The sequence below is a fragment of the Drosophila montana genome, unplaced genomic scaffold, assembly GCF_035044405.1.
Source record: "Drosophila montana isolate Dmon_TW-CO22-7 unplaced genomic scaffold, ASM3504440v1 contig_402_1, whole genome shotgun sequence".
Lineage (NCBI taxonomy): Eukaryota > Metazoa > Arthropoda > Insecta > Diptera > Drosophilidae > Drosophila > Drosophila montana.
The window spans coordinates 619,462-637,270 of NW_026998739.1; the positions used below are offsets into that span (position 1 = coordinate 619,462).

Genomic DNA, 17,809 nt, shown 5'->3' on the forward strand with positions numbered 1-17,809 from the left:
TCTAAAATTTGGCAATTTTCGACTTGTGACTGCCATTTCATTGTTTAGTTCCAATTTTCATACAATTTCTGTTAGTAGGTTTTTTGTCCGCTTAATGAAAAAATTTTCAACGTTTGAAAAAGTTGGGAAATATATTGAAACTAAGCATTATATTGTATTACGATCGACCAATGTAGACATCTACGATCTTAGGGCATATATTCCAGTATTCTTAATCAGTGTCAGCAGGTGAATTGGTCTATCCGAATTTTATCTACTTATTCATATGAACCGCCAGACATCGGAACTCAAAGTCAACAATGCCTAGATAAAGCTTATTTGCCAATTTCGGTAAACCCAGGTGTGCTATGAATAGAATTTTGTTCTTTGAAAATGTGTATTGTACAAATTGTTTACTCAAATTACAATTTTAATACATATATGGACCAATAAAAATGCTTACAGAACTATGGAAACATCAAAATTTGATATAATATTTGCTTAGGTTCCTGTAAGGCACGTAGCCCGAGATTTACGCTTTGTTTTCATTTGTTTTGTTATTATTATTTTTATTTTTTGCTCCAACTTTTGACAAAGTCAGCAAGTTTGTTTATAATGGCGTATTTGCTTTTGGTTGCGAGCAGAAGGCTCGTTGATGCTACCCGGCTTTACACGGTACTTAAATATGTTTACTTTGTTATTGCATATTCCGTATTTAGTTTAAAATGTATCAATATTCTTGCCGTTGAAATCTTTAAAATCCACCCTGTGGGTGGGTCAGCATTAACATTTGTAATGACAACTTTATTACAATATATTTTCCACTTTATGTTATTTTAATGATCACAATGAACGATAAAATGGTAAAAGCCTACGTAAGAGTATACTTATCGCACATGCCCTGTTCTTATGTTTGTACACAGGTAACAATATATGTATGAGTATATGTGGACTTTATAACGCATCTCTAATTCATATTGGGCACGTACAAACTTTTTTTTTTTTGGCCCGCTTCTCGTCCTTACCCCGCCATATCTACCATAGTGCTAGAGTTCAAAGTTTTGGGTTCATTCAGTTTTAAGTCATCGAAGATCGTATGTTGCGTATTTTGTGCTTTTTTTCGTACCGATCTATTTTTGACGTCGTGTCGCGCAGTTTTTTTTTACAGTCTGCTTGTCGGTGTGGGGTTTAGCATACTCGTATTTTATGACCAGGCCTTATCAGTTTGAGAGTTAGATAGACGTTGGGCTTTATTTATGTTTGCATTCTCTTATCAGCCAGAGGCATTTTTGCAGGTCTCCCATTCAGTTTTCTGCCCACCTCGCCGTGGGGTTGCTTTTAGATAATATGCGCCGTGGGCGCGAACCCACGTGGATTAACTGTTCAGTTGTTGCATGTGGGAGTTGTACACACGAATGGGTTTTTTGGGCGTAAACAAATCGATATTAATTTGTATACCCCTGCAGGGGTATTTTGATAATGTAACGAAATGAAGAAGTTAGCTAAGATACCATTAAGGTATTTACATATATTCCTGACAACCAGATCAGTTTATTATTTATCTTGGTTGTCTGGCTAAGTATAGAAATAAATCTCAAGTTGTATGAATGCTTGAAAGGGTATTTAAAATTCGGCAGACCAAAACTAACAATACATTCTGTTTTGTTTTTATTTACCAAGTGTTTCTCTGTATAACAAGAGAGTATTTATATTAAATTTGAAATGTTTTTAATAACATATATTTTAGTTTTGAAATGACTTCTCTATGGCTTAACCCAGCTACAAATCGAAATGCATAATAGAACAAAAACGTATACCTATTTGCTTAATAGTCAATGATGACGGCTGCCTTCTATTTGGGGTATTCCCCTGCGAAAACAAATAATTTAGAAAAGGAAACTAAACTGGATTAGTGCCAATTTGTTGTACTATAACAGGAAATTAAACACAACGTCAACTTAATTAGTAGGTGTTCAGGAATGTGGCGGTGCGTTTGTGGCGCTTGGTATTCCGAGTGGTTCCATGAATGCAGCCAACTGTTGATGCCAGCGCTTCGAGTAGCTTGTTATGCAATTTGTTTTTGCCATATAACTATTTGTTAGTGTGAGTCAACGATAACAACAGGTCGTGTGTCGTCCGCGTATTGATTAGTTAAGCATTGTTTATTATGTACTATATGCATTGATATTGATATAGATATAGATATTGAAATTGATATAGTACGTATTTTGATTAATCAGAGTAATTGTTTTTGACAACCTTCCTCTTTCCCCCAATTGCCATGTTCCTGTCAATGGTTGGATATTAGTTTTGATAGCCGCGCAGATTTACAACTGTTTTTCCTCTAATGGAAACTAATCGATAGTTGACATTTTCATTTTCAGCTGCGCACAAAATATAGAAGAAGAAGAAGAGGGAAAAATAAAAAAATTACTCAGATTTTATTTTGAGATTGTCGCCCAGGCGGGTTATGGGGCAAGCTATTTATAGCCCGCAATCTGTCCATTTCTATACCTTATATTATTTATAAACAAATTATGCATTCTATTATTGTAAACTACATATATTTAGTATATATACTATAGTTTTATATATTCAATAATTCTTTCTCTTTTAGTCAAAAGCTCACATCGCCCAAATGGAATCACTTTAAAGGCGTGCGATTGCGCTGGAAGGATAAAATACGTCTTAACAATGTCATCTGGCGATGTTGGCATATGCAATGTGAGTAGAAATTATAGAACTAAAAAAAACAATAATGTTTAAAGTAACACCATAATAAAAAAAAGAAATAACAGTGAACACTCTGCTAACGGACACTTCTGTTAGACCAACTCCTATCTTGGCTGAAGATTTTCTCTTAAACCATTTCTGTGTACATGCATAGTTAATAAATCTGGCTAGGCGAATACTTCTCTTAAGCGGACAGAAGTCGCTGTCAGCACAAGAGAATTATACTGTACTTGCAGATAATTTATAATTATTTGGAGTCATCCAATCGAATCTGTTAATTAGCTTTGACTGTCAAAGTTATTCTTATTCTTATTTACATTTATAAATGTTCTTTAAATCACAAGTAGAAAGATAAAATATATGAATTTTCTTAAAATATATGTATATCTAGGTCAAGGGAATCCAATGGGGGTCCAGAAACGTATTTGATTAGCTCCCGTTTTTAAACCGGACTGTATTTTCATTGAATATTACTTTGGAAAAACGTTGACTGTCCATTATTGCATATTATGCATAAAAACGAGAAATTCTTCAATTGCTAATTTTAAAATACTTTGTATAACCTTGCTGGTCATTAGATAGACTTCTAAAGCTACCATTAAAAAAACAATTGAAAGTCAGGCTGAACTCTTAGAAAAGCTGTATGATTTTCATAATGAAGAAAATATTTGGTTAAATTCCGATTCATTTATCAAAGACCTTGATAGTTACATAGTTAATGACGACAATATTTATGACAGCGTTATAAAAACTGTTAAACAAACTTTTCACATAGCTTTTGATTAGGACTAGATAACTACAACCCAAGGGGCTTAAATCTGGAGCAGCCCGGAAACAGTAGCTCTTCCTTTCTTTCTCTTATTTGACAGAAGTGAAACGAGAATTAAGTTTTGCATGAACTGAAAAATGTTGTGATTATAATTTAACAAATCATTAAATTCTATACCCAAATTGATTCAATTTTTAAATAGAGCTGAACCAAATCTAAATTAAAATTTTCCACCCGTGTCGGCATTGAAGCCGCCCGGCACGTGTCAGGGGCGTAAATAAATTACAAATCATTTAGAAAATGAAAAAAGAAAAAACAAATGTTTAATGAGTATTTCCTTGAGCGCGAAATGCTACACGTGCTAAGCTAATAGCAAACACAATTCGGGAGCTGAGAAAAAAAAAAAAAAAGCTAAAAGCTGGAAAAAAGCTTTCAAAGCACAGACACAAACGCTCTTGATTACGCTCTATCGGAGATGAGTCGCATTTGCTTGTAGTTTTTCAACTGGTTTCTAATTATTATTATTACTTTTTTTTTTTTTGGTTATTTTGTTTTTTGGCAGTCTCTCAAAATCGCAGTTGTAGTTGTAGTTGCCATAGCAGACGCGTTTATACTCTGCACTGGCCGTTGTCAAGCGTCTGGCAACACGACGCGCTCTTTTTACGCTTCTTATCAGTCGTCGGCTGGGCTTATCAGAGATGCCTGTCTGGCGTTTTGATCGTTTGCTCGCTTTGTTAAATACGTTTAAAATAATTTCGTTTGCATCAACTAGAACACATAAAGCCAGCGAAAAGCCTAATATTTATATATGCAAAGTTGCCACATCTACTAAAAAAATTTTAGATTAAATACGAAAAGGTGGCAACGCTAAAATGTTTACCTTGTTTCCTGCCAAAGTTCTATTTAATACAAAACCGCTGTAAATCCAACTATAAAAACATAAAACATAGAAAATCGGATTTGTGTTGTTTAAGGGTTTCTCTATTTGAAATATTTTCATAAACTTTCCATTCTGTTACGTCACAAATGCGAGAGCGAGATGGTTGCCAAGATGTTACAAACTCGTCAACGGACGATTATCTCTAGAAATTGACGACAAACCGGCGACAACAGCAACTGCGACAAAGGCAAATGGAAAATTTTAGGTCTATTTATAAAGTGTTGTACTTGTAAACCCACCTACCTACATATGCACATAATACTTCTTGTCTCGCATTTAGCACTTAATACTCTACTCTACATATATGCTAAATGTTTATTCATGAGTTTAAACTAATACTAGATTAACTGCATACCTAGCCCAAATGCGTAATGGCTCGATCATTAGGCTGTAGAGTATAGCCATCTGACAATTTCACCAAAATTAATAATATTCATCTATTCATGTTAGTTTTTAGTTTTTTCTCGTATCTCATCTTGGGTTAGACTAATAGATTGATCCCGAGATTTGGCTTGCAAACGGAATATTCAGAAATTTGAACGAAATAAAAAGGTTCCTCCTAGTCTAGTTTAATTTAATTTCAATATAAACACACATCCTTAGAAAATATATTAAAGAAAAGTTGCATTACCTTTATTTTATGTGCGTATGTCAAAAATCGAAAACTTAATGCATCTTTTATAATCAATATCAATTTTTAGCAATTATGATTAATTAGAAAGAGACTTCGGCAGATTTTTATTACTGAATGAGACGAAATGCTTAACGCATCCATAACACAAATTCTATTATCAGCTAAAAGAAATTGAAATGACGTTAATAATGTATACTTACTTTAAATATAGTAAAGTATAAAATGCCTACATATATTATATGACAAAGTTCAAATAATCAATCCATATTTTGCAAATAAACAAATCGTATATATATCGAGAGTTTGGTTAGGGAGGCGCCTACAAGGCCTTCTATGATTCAGTACTATTTTCAGAAGCCTTTATAAAACAGTTGTGCCCTTAAATATATATATTAGGAAATCGAAATGAAATATATTTATACCAACCACGGAGTACAATAATTTCATTGTGAAACTCATTTACATTTCATCATGCCTCAATTCATAGGCATTGTTTAGATGTACTCCAAAGTGTATATGCTTTGTAGATAATTGTGAATATCAGTCTCTTGACTTTGTTGTATATAATAAAAAATTATAAAAAAAATAATAAAACGTCATTCTCCCGCGATTTATACACGTGTGGGTCGTTGTCATTGTCATCTCTGTTTTGGAGGCAGCTGAAAGCAGTTTGGCATCCCTCCGGAGCTATCTGGCAATGTTGCTAATCTCGCGTCGAAATCTTATCTATACCTTTTGACGAGCTCTCTTCGTACATAGTACACTAACTAACCTGTATGTATTTTTTATTTTCTCCCTTTTTGCAGTTATACAAAAGCGCAGAACGCCGGTGTGTCAATTCGCATCGCCGCTGGACGTTGACATACATAGTAATCCCCAAGTAAGTAGCAACAAGTGGAACGTAATAGTTAAGTGTCTAAAATGTGCGCGGTAAGATAATGATTATGATGTATATATATATATGTATATATATATGTATATATATATATACTATGTAAATAAATACAGACATCGTATCAAAGTATGTGATCAGTTGGAAAAAAGGACGAAATTTGGTATAAAAAAGTTGTAGAGATCATGTTAAAATTATATATTAAAAAGATTTATAGTTGCATAGATGGAGGACTAAGATATCTATCGATAACTTGTGAAATTTATACGAAAGTTGGAAATTTAAAAATTAAAACCAAATGAAACAAAGTAGGCATATTATTTCCTATGAGCTTTGCTTAAAGATTTCAAAAGTATTCCTCCAAAATCATTTATTTAGTGTTCCTATTTGAACTAATTATCAATTTTCTTAAAACACAACAATACAAAAAGTTGAGCTAAAGTTAAAAATCATGTGTTCATAGCCCAACTTGTAATAAATTTGACCTACTCATTACTGTCCAGTGGACATTGAACTTTCCCTCAACTGAGTTTCAGTTGTTTATTAGAGCTTCACAAGAACTGATGACGTATTAACCTGCCCATATTTGGAATGAACTCTCCTCAATGAATGCTATCGCAATGTACTCAAACAACCCCCACATGGAGCAGTACACATATTTTCAAAATATTGGTCGATTTGCCCAACATCATCTGCTATACGCGTGATCAGCGCGTCGCGCGTCGTTAACTCACCGGGAGATAGTACTCATAGCCCCCAGATATATGGGTTCCCCTTTGCTCTGCTCCGAATTGCAGCACGTGATAAGAACGCGCGTTTATATTTTTGGCTATCGTCGCATTTTATTTATAGAACGAGATTAATGTTATAATCGAAATGGGATTCGCGATTCTATATGCATAATTATGTAGTAAGTTTTACAGATTCAACGAATGTTACTAAGCATTTTACAGAGTGCAAAAAATTTGTTGCAGCACTTAAATAATTAGTTTTAAATATATATCTGAGTTTTAAATATTTTAATTTCAAAGCTTTTGGGAACCTGATATCCTAGTAAGAGCCTAAATGAGTTGTATTATATGGCATCTAATGTTAGCCCTCTGTTGACGCAAGTATTAAACAGTTAGTATATCTATCTAGTATTCAATGACATACTGTAAATGTTATTAGCAACCAGATAACCTGAAGCAAAAGAAGTTAAGGCATCGCGCGATACTGATTTAATTTAAATTGACAGCAATTAGGTATTTCCCCTGATTACACGTGATAATACAGACTCATTTAATATCGACGTTAGAATGTTTCTAGTCAATAAATAACTAACGCGACAATATTAACAAACAATCTACAAAACAATAAAAACAACCTGTTAAGATTAAAAAGTAATTAGATTAAAACTACGAATGTAAAGAGAAGATATATATATATATCTATTATTATTAGTATGTTTCTATCTTCGATTTATATAATCATATAGAACAGCTTGTCCTGACTGACTGACTGGTGATCAACGCACAGCCCAAATTGATAAGAAGGTTGAACTAACAAGCGAAAGCTCGCCGGTTCAAACTCAGCAGCAATTTTACTTTCTTCGCCTTCTGCTCGCGTGACTTGACATTAAAACGACTCTTTTTATCTTTGATTCCTTATAGATTAGCACATTTTCAGCTTATTTAGTGCATTGTTGGGCAAATAGCGTGTACACATTGCACAAATACGACTGCGAACACCGCCCACACCTTTTACAATAACTGCTAATTAGCTTATAACAACAAACTGGTGATCATGCACCACCCCCTCACCCGCTGGCCATCAGGCGGCAGAGTGTTGGGGGCAGAGCCTCAAAAGCCACACCCATATTATAGCCAGTGTCTGGCACATCTGTCAACTACCGCCAGTGCTTAATCCACATCGTAGTACAGCCAAAGCAGTCGCTTATCTTAGCTGCTCGTCTGGGTCGAAACGTTACTCGCGCGCATAAAAGATTTATCTTATCGAGCTAACAATTTGTTTTCATTTGGCAAAGTTGGTTAAATGGCAAGAGAGGCCCGTATACTTGAATTTATTTAGTGGGCTTTAAAAATTTCATAAATTTTGATTAACGCAACGCTTAGTTATTGACTTTGCTTTTTTCGGGATTCTTGAATCAGTTGTCTGGAGAGCTTGACGCGAGTGGGAGCCTAGAAAAAATGTGCAAGGTATAGTCTCTAGCATTTGGGCAGTGATTACGTTAGCAAATAATAAAAAACAACTGATTATATATTCATTTACTATATTCACGTATATTTATTCTCCTTCCCACAGACCGTTGTGCTTGAGGGAAAATACTGGAAACGTCATGCAGCTGTCATCAAAGCGGAATACAGGAAATGGCGCAAAAATTATAAATCAAAAGCAACTGGCTGCTTGACTTATGATTCGGTAAGTCGAAAAACCTGCTTCGTTCTTTAGATTATAGACAATAAGACAAATGAACAGCCTGAAAAGTTAAATTATGATTTCTGCAATGATTTAGTAGAGTTCTCCATTTCCTTGAATTGCACCAATATCACCATATAAGTGAATATGGCTGTAAAGAGCTGTGGAATATAGAATTCATACATTAATATTTATAATGAAATGAAATTTAATTTCTATTTATACCTTGAATAGTGTACTCTTATCTAGTGCGAAAAAACCGTAGGCTGTCAGTATAGGCTGCTGACGCAGGTTTTTAAGCAAAAACTTTTCGACCTATGCGGAATGTGTCGTATAACTTAGTATACAATCAAAATAAAAAACGAGTGTAATAAACACATACCATTCTGTCCAGACCAGAGCCAGTCCTAGGTATTTTTGCAAGTATTTTGGCTGTTTTGTTGGCCTGCGAAAAGAATATACGATAAGCCATTCGAAATATTTGGATAGTACAATTATTAAATCAGCCAATAATAAAATACCAAAATCTGTTAGACTTAATTCAAATTATGAGGATCACTTAGAAAGGCGGAATCAACAATTAACCATTTAAAATATAACGTATTCACTTAATTAACGCATCAATAATAAAAAAACAATTTTTTTACGAGTTATTTCAAGCAATGAAAATCGCATAGAAAGGCGAACATATTTTGCTTTTTATGAATTAATTTATATAGCTAAACTACTTATATTAGGGAGGAAGTTATAGATCGTGACGGTAAACCTTTTGCATAAAAGACTAATGGGAGCAAATATTAAATCGAGTTACTTACTTCCTCTGTGATGACATTAGAGCGCAATATGAATGTCATCATAGCCAGCCAGGGAACATTCCACAGGCTGGCGGTGAAGCAAAAAATGGCATATTGAAAAAAGCCCGAAAGCTTGCCCTCCATCACGGTGCTAACCAGAAATAGGGGCCCAGTTGGTGCCAAGAACAACACGAGTGGCACAATCGGCAGCATAAGGAGTCCAAAGCATGCAACCAGCTCAACAGCAACCGTGTCCAGTAGGCGATACCTTTGGTAGAGCAAATGTCTACGATATGCCACGGAGTAACTTTTCGCCAACTGGATGTTATATTTTGCTAGGCCGGCTGCCACAATATGTTGCAAGCAGACAAAAAACGCAAGCAGCAGGCACATCACCACAAAGCTATACAGATAGACAAATATATAGACAAGCGCGGCAATTTGGGACAAGCCCGCCCTCGCATAGCCATTTAAATAGTTCATCAGACAGATGAGTGCCAGGACCACATAGCATATAAAGATGCGTCGAAAGTAACGTTCGTTAGCTTTATTTGAGCACAAACGATTGAGCTGAAGTAGTTTCTGCACCAACCCTATATGACGACGACGTCTTATGTAGAGGCATATATGAAGCAACCAGAGACCCACACAAAAGCCGCGTATATTGATTGTCTCATAGAAGTTGCCCGTCTCGTTGTATACTCCCATGTACAGATCTTGCGGCCACAGATAGGCAAACGCAAAGCAGCCGAGTGCTGCGGCCAGTATGGCAAGCATATAAAACAGCGCATAGCGCTCACTGCTGGGTGTTGACTGTAGCAGGCAATCTCTATCATCGAACTGGGCACACATCATGCCCAGCCGGTAAAGGACAAGCCGAAATAGACGCAGGTCGCGACTGCCAGACATGCTGGCGTTGACTAACTAGCCAGAACGCAGCGGGCCAATTAACTAAGTGCGTTAACAAAATATATTTGATTTGGATATTACGTACTTATTGATTGATCACCCAAGGCTGTAATTAGCTGTGCCAACAAGTCGCATCAATTTTAACTTGTTGGCAAGGCCGACAAAGAACTTGTGCACGAACGGGCGTAGACTTACTAACTTCTTAACATAAAATATAAATTAAATTAGCAAACGTTTTTAAAATGTGGCGCTCAATAAATTAAAAAATTATTTCACAATAATTGTGCTCAAGTAGGGACTGCCCGACTAGAAGATACCCTGAACTCTGCGTCGAGCTGCCTTTGCAATCCACCTTGTTTCTTTCTATACATACGTCCCTAATACACGATGCGATATGCATGCTTCAATATCTTCGGTGTTTATTTTCGGATCTTTCTGAAATTATCGGAGTTATGTATGCTATTTTTGATTCAATACAATAAAAATGTATAAAAAAAAATTATCGGAGTATGTATAAGCACGAGGATCTATTTTTAACATAGAGCTTTTCTCATTTTGTGTAGTAGAATGGAGAAAAGTATTCAAATAGTGAATTTTATTTCAATATTTGAACTCTGCTTAATAAATCAAAAAATCCATTTTTAACATTATAATAATGTTGTAATAATATATATGATAAGACCGCTCTACGTATGGCATGGGAAAATATATGTTTGTAATTTCAAGCTTCCAACTTTCGTAGTTTTCGAGATCGGCTCCTTTTTATAGCTGTATATGGTTAAATTATTTCAGATCAACTGGTCGTCGTGAGCGGGAATAGATATATATTCGGAAATGCCTTCTCCTTATTACATACATTTGTACAAATCACTAAAGAGTTTTTACCCGTTATCACTGTGTTCAGGTTTTGCTAAAAAAAACTCCAGTCTTATTTTTCTTAGTCAAAAGTAAAAAATGATCAAAACCCTTGGTACACACCTCTTGCCAGACGGCATCTCTTTGGAATATGATCAGCATGGCGACTAGCCAGGGTATATTCCACATTATGCATATGAGCAATGAACGAATTACCGTATTTAATCCAACCTGATTTATATCCAGCTCAAAGACAATGGTGGTCATAATGAAGGGAGCAGCCGGTGCCGAGATGAGCGCAAATGCCGTAATTAGCGCCATGACAAGACCGAAGCCAGAGTTCAGCTGTTCGTGGCAAACGATGAGCATCTGATTACGTTTCCATAAGCCGCAGCGCCCAATCTTAGTTGTTTTTGTGGCGGCCAGCAAGTCGCGATTATAAAGGTGCAAAAGGGCAGCCAAGACTTGCGCCAGGCAGCTATAGAGTATTATGATAAGCCCTATCAGCACGTAGCTATAGGTATAAATGAAGCTCAATAGTATACACGGCACTACGGGTATTCCAGAGAACACAAAGGCGCTGGTGTACGTAATGGCACCCATACCCGAGAGACCAGCATAGATGCAAAAGCGGCCCAGAAAACGTTTCGCATAGCAATTATTCAGATCCTTGCGATTGCAATAGATCAGCAATGAGAGGAGCTCCAATAAACGGCGACGTTTCACAAAGAACCCGAAATAAACGAGTGCCATAACTATGCAGGCAATGCCGTAATTGATCAATAAATACGCATTACCCACGCGTGAATATAGGGGCAACATAAAGCTATCCGGTGTTAACAAAACATGCGCAAATGCAATCCACATGCCAATTTGGGCCACCAACAAGCCGATCACGGCCAAGGTCTGGTCCATTTCGCTCTCATAGGTCTGATGGGTCCGAGCATCGTGTGTTATACAAAGTAAACCGATACACTTTAGACTGATCAAATAGATGCGCAACTCCGTTCCGGAAAACATGACGAAAAAGGTGCAACTGACACGAGGAAGCTTAACTGCTGAACGCACGCAAATCAATCAATAATTAGTAGGACAAAGGGGTTGTGGTCGTTCTATATAACAATCAAATTGAACACGAGCTAACAATCAAATCAATTGATGTTTACATTTCATGACTATCTGATGTTGCAATTGACTGCACCCAATGGACTGAGGGCTTTAATCCTACCTCAGGAAATCAATTCAATTTAATTTATAGAAGAAAGTCAATACTAGCTATAAGCTTTATAAGGGATAATTTGTACAGTTCATTGCAACTACCAGGTACATCGATTAATAATATCTGCGAATTTAAACGCACCTGATGTACTTTTCTGATAATAACAATGCAGTCGACGTTCACAACTTTCGAAAATTGGAATCAGCTAGCTAACATTATAATATATGAGTAAAATTTTTTTGTTGATTTCCCGCAATCTCATGTATAAGAAATTTGCAGAAATTTTTGTGTGGACATATAGGACTGCTAGATATAAATTATAATGAAATTTTTCGTATCAATATAATATATAAAAAATATTACTTCCCCAATTGTCTGACAAGAAGCTAGTTGGTATTTATAAATGGGCTATGGAAAAGCCAAACTGGGAAATACATACAAAGTGGAATTTCCAACAGAAACAACTTGTATTAATCCAATTGGCATGTCCGGAAGTTAGAAATCAAGCTTTAATGTATTCAATACAATAATTGCCTTAAGTAAAACTTATGATGTTGGTAAAAAGAGATTTAGTATACCTCCGGCGATATAAAAATGCCGGAATGAATAGGCCTTACAAACTGTAATTTCTCATTCAGACCAGTTTGTCAAATTCAAATAGGATTTATTTACCAAATCAGAAATTGACCTAATGATTGAACGACAAAAATCTTTTTATACCCTGAACCCATTGAAAACGGATATTATGTATTTGTGCAAATGTATGTATCAGGCAGAAGGAAGAATCTCCGACCCCATAAAGTATTATTGATCAGCATCAACAGCCGAGTCGATCTAGCCATGTATGTCCGTCCGTCCGTCCGTCTGTCCGTATGTATCAACGCAAGGATCTCAGAACCTATAAGAGCTAGAGAAATTTTAGCTGTAGGTCCTCGATAACTTGCCCCGTTTCCAAGTAATCGATAAAAATCAATATCAAAATCTTGTTTTTTGAGCAATTTTAGTAAATAATATGAGCTAGAGTCACCAAACTTGACATGTAGCTTCGAATAATATATATGTATATATCAAGTATCTTTCATTTTGTACCTATCGCCTGTTGGAAGAAGAGTCGGGAGCTCCCGACTAGAACCTCTTACTTGCACTTAATGCGATATGCAAATGCCACAATGGGCTATACTTAAAAAGTGAATTTCCAATTGTAAGTTTCTAGAGTACTTCCAATTGGAACTACTTCCAACTAGACTTGTTTGACTAAAGCAACAATTGCAATTATTATGAACGACCAAAATGTGGTAGGTATACCTTCTTGGTTAATCTTGCACTTGATGCGATATAAAAGTGCGAAATTCGAATAACTGAAATTTTCAATTTGGCCGTATTTATTATTTGTGTGTGTTAGCTAATTTATTTGGAATATAACAAATTGGCTGCCATTTGTAAAATGGTCAGAAAAAATATTTTTGGTGGGAATTATTTCTTAAATTTTCTTGCACATACCTGTACATGAACTGTGTCGCTCATTAAAGCCGTCGCCGAGGTCACAAATGTGGGTGAGAGCCATATAGCGATCAAAATAATACGCTTCAACACAGTTTTGTCCGACTTGCTAACCATTATGATATAAAGAATACTAGTCGCGTCCAGTGAGGAAAATAGCACACAGAGCCAAATGCTGAAGCCATAGACCAGGCTGATCTCATCGGTGCACAAGTAGAGCAGACGATCGTGCAGATCGAGGCAGGCGCGCAGGCGCAGGATATCGTTGCAGCTTCGCTTGGGCCGCTGCAACTGATGGACCAGAGCCGTCAGCTGGTTCTGATTGCTAAGCAGCAAATGTCGCGCGACATGTATGAGGCACACATAGGTGCCCTGTATGAAGCTGCTGATGAGGGCACGCAAGGGAAAGCCCAGCGTGCTAAGGGTGAACCAGCCCGATATATTGACAAACCAATCTGTCACACAGAATTTCAAAAAGTTGCCAAAGTAGATGATATTGAAAATCACAAGGAAAACTAGCAGCCGTTTAGGCAGTAGCAGGTGCACAGTCAACAAATATTTTCTCTTATAAAACTCAAGTTGTCGCACAATGCGCATCTGTAGGTCCTGCAGCCATATAAGCCAGGCATTCTGCACGAACTGTATAAGCAGGGCCGAGAAGAGCACAAAGCGCTCGTAATGATTGCCCGTTGCGGTCATTTCGCTCTTGAAGCAGAAGGTCCAAAAGGTGACCAATGATACCATGCAGGCGACCAAATAGATTTGCATGGCCAGGTGCACCACATAACAGATGAGGCTGCGCCGCAGTCGAAAGCGATCCTTACTGCTGATATATTGTATGCAGAAGATGCCTATATAACGGCAAATACGATAGTACGGATATAGCTCGCTTTGCTCATACTTTATCATGGCTCAAGCTCAACAAACACTCAACAGAAACTGATTGAAATTTTATAATTTCAAGGTGTATTTATGTCATTTCTCGCCAACCATTAGCCTAATTGTATTTTCTTACGGCTCCGGTTTGCTTTGCGGCAGTTTGCTTACAACTTTTACGGTTCAGCAGTGGAGCAAAAATAGAAATCATTAATTGAACTATAGTGAAAAATTTATATCGAAAATATTTTCATTGTCACTCACTAATTTGGGATACAATTTCAATTCGCTTCAATGATTCCTTCCATTTGAATTTCCCTAAGAGTTCCGTAAGTTTCATTAAATTTTCCTGATTAATTTTGGTTTCTTTACATTTGAATCCACAATTAGATACTTTAACTTCTTTTCGTATTTAAAAAGTTGTTAATTATCATTAAGTAATTTTTTGTTTGACTACAATAAAAATTTCGCATCGTGCCTTTCGAATTCCCCCATTTCAATTTCTAATTTATTTTGTTAGGAAATATCTTTATAAATTGAAATTTAGTTTGGATTCATCTAGCTTCATATATGCAAATATTGAAGTTTTCTTCGGATTTTCCCACAATTATTAAAAATGTCGCCGAACCTAAGCAAAAATTGGTTGATGTAATCCTATTTATTAACAAGCAGATAACTTCTTTACGTAAAATCTTGCTAAAAATCGAGAAGGGAGGGATGTTCTATTTCCTTTTGTTGCATTACTGCCTTTCATATAAACTAACTAACTCACCTGCTTGGCTACGTCGTTAATCATCAAGGGCATGACCATGTAGAAGAACAGGGGTGTCAACCAACTAAGCACCATCAGCACTTCCTTATATGAGAAACGATCCTCGAATGTAGCTATATAGCATATGAATGTCGCATCCAGCACACAGTAGAGAAAGGGAAATATCAAAGCACCGCCGAAGACTTGCAGCATCTCCTCGTGGCAGAGCAGCAGTAGCTCATCGTGAATGCACAAGCTGTTGGTCAGCTCCTCCAGCGTAAGCAGGGCTCCCAAACGCAACAGATTGGCCTGTGCCTGAAGCAGGATCATCACGACATAAACTAGGGCTGTGTAGCACGTGATGACATAGTTGATGCGCACGAGGTGCATGCACAGACATAACAGGCTGGGCAACTGCCTCAGCTGTTTGCTCGCATTCCAGGTGTCGATCGTATAAATAATGAAATTCCATGAATACATCAGACTGATGACCAACCAGATGCGATAAAGCCAGCGAGGGCAACTCAAGGTCGTGGTGTCCACTTGCAAGCGCACAGCCAAATCTGATAGTCGATTCAGCAGAGTCTGTTGCACGTGTTGCTGCAGGTGCAGCCAAATTTGCAGCAGCAGCTCTGTTGTGGGTGATGCAAATACTACAATTTGATAAAAGGCTTTGCCCACACTCGACTCTATGCCCACGTAATCCACGCGTGTGGCTAACAACGGCTCTAAGAGTGCGACAATTATGAGGCACAATGTCAACAGCTGTGCATTGCGTGAGCAGCAGGTTGCATGCACCACGTAGCGTTGCAAGCAGCTTGAGTAATCGATATTGGTCAGGCCCAAATAGCGCTGGTAGTGCAAATATGCAGGCAGCCTTTTTGCTCGCATTTTTATTTCTTTTTTTTCTTTGGTCGAAATACTTTCGGTGTGTTGTGGCACAAGTTGCCTAGCGTACTGAATGAGGTACAAGGTACTTAGAGCTAAGCATCTGATAATGAAAATATCTAGAATCCTGATGCACAATAAATATGTGTTCTACGAATTTAATTAGCTTAATGCGTGCGACATGTGGGTGTAAGTGTTATCTTCTATATTTTATAGAAAGCAAAATACGCAAAATATAAACGAGAAAGAAGGGCTATCTTCCGAAAATTTAATACCCTTACAGACCCAACCTTTTCATAATGCTTATGGTGCTTTGCCCGTATCTAAAGAGCACAGGGAAAATAGTTAATGCCGAGTATGGTTAAGATATCTTGAAAAACAAAAAAGTTTTCCATACAACAACTCAATTTTCGACCGATCTTTCCTATGGCATCTATATGATATAGTGGTCCGATGTTGATAGAATTTTGCATATATTTGAGGAACATGCCGAGTTTGGTCAAGATATCTTGATAAGCAAAAAAGTTTTTCATACAGAAACTTAATTTTCGACCGATCGTTCCTATGGCAGCTATATGATATAGTATTCCGATGTTGATAGGATTTTGGATACATATGAGGAGCATAGTAAAACCAATAAATTCCGAGTTTGGTCAAGATAAAAAGAGGCATTTCTGCAAAGGTTTTATGACGATAGCTTAAAAACTGAGAGACTGACTAGTCCACATAGAAACAGACAGACGGACATGGCTATATCGACTCGGTTGTTGATACTGATCAAAAATATATATACTTTAGGGGGTCGGAGAAGTGTCCTCTTATGCGTTCCATATTTCGAGACAAACTTATAATATACTCTGCAAGGGTATAAAAAATGGGGATTGGGTTTTTCGAAATTTAAATGGTTCAAAGTGGCAAAATAAGGGTAATAACTGATATTTAATAGGTTTAAAAATATTACCAGAAGTGTTTCAATTTTGGAGATCTTTACATCGATATTTATTCATGATATATTGATTTCTATACAGAATGATTGTCTATATATTATTATATATACAAAATTCTATATTAATGAAATTTGTTATAAGGTGTTGCAGAATATATATAAGAGACAGGTTTAAGTATTCTAAAACCCAGTTCATAGCTGCTTAATATTTATGCCGACTTCCGACGTCCAGGTATAGTTCGCTAGTCAACTACTTTTAGTCAGGTCTTCAAAGGTTTTTAAATATGTGCACATATCAAAAATCGAACATTCCTCTTAAAATTATTTTCATTTTGATAGAAGTTGGGTTGAAAGGGTATCGATCGAGAACCCAGCTAATAAATAAACAAGTTGTCAATCGAAAGTTATCGATTTTTAAATGATTGGTAGAGTTACGAAAAGATAAATAAATATAAACATAAATTAAAAAATCAAATTTATTCATAGAAGCGTTATGATACATAGCTATATCGACTTGGCTGTTGTTGCTGAATATAAGTACCTTATTTCGCAATTTTTGTTACATCTTTTTATCCAAAAATATTCTGTAATACTCACCTCGATAGACAAATTGTTAATTGTTAACGGCATGTACATATATAAAACGGTTACTGACATCCAAGAAACTATAGCTAAAACTTCCCCATAAGAGAAACGGTTCTCCAGA

The 17,809-nt window shown here is 36.4% G+C and overlaps 2 protein-coding genes across 4 annotated transcripts in view; one reads left to right on the forward strand and one right to left on the reverse strand.

Annotated features, from left to right (window-relative positions):
- Nucleotides 1-17,809, forward strand: part of Mondo (mondo) — a 45,067-nt gene that overhangs the window by 1,974 nt on the left and 25,284 nt on the right. Inside the window, exons 2-4 of one of the 2 annotated variants that reach the window (XM_064697791.1) lie at nucleotides 2,597-2,703; nucleotides 5,862-5,935; nucleotides 8,252-8,368. In XM_064697791.1, coding sequence (XP_064553861.1) covers nucleotides 2,597-2,703; nucleotides 5,862-5,935; nucleotides 8,252-8,368 — 298 coding nt within the window. Of the gene's footprint in view, nucleotides 1-2,596; nucleotides 2,704-5,861; nucleotides 5,936-8,121; nucleotides 8,146-8,251; nucleotides 8,369-17,809 lie in introns of those variants that run through there. The other variant, XM_064697792.1, reaches the window with a different exon arrangement.
- Nucleotides 8,217-14,598, reverse strand: Gr39a (Gustatory receptor 39a). 2 transcript variants are annotated; one of them, XM_064697794.1, is made up of 4 exons: nucleotides 13,643-14,598; nucleotides 8,748-8,810; nucleotides 8,591-8,680; nucleotides 8,217-8,526 (listed from the first exon to the last, which is right to left on the reverse strand). In XM_064697794.1, the coding sequence occupies exons 1-4, from the start codon at nucleotides 14,549-14,551 to the stop codon at nucleotides 8,440-8,442; spliced, it is 1,149 nt and encodes a 382-aa protein (XP_064553864.1). In that variant the 5' UTR covers nucleotides 14,552-14,598; the 3' UTR covers nucleotides 8,217-8,439. The 2 variants fall into 2 exon arrangements, with proteins under 2 accessions (XP_064553864.1, XP_064553863.1); XM_064697793.1 differs by lacking the exon at nucleotides 13,643-14,598 and adding an exon at nucleotides 9,181-10,068.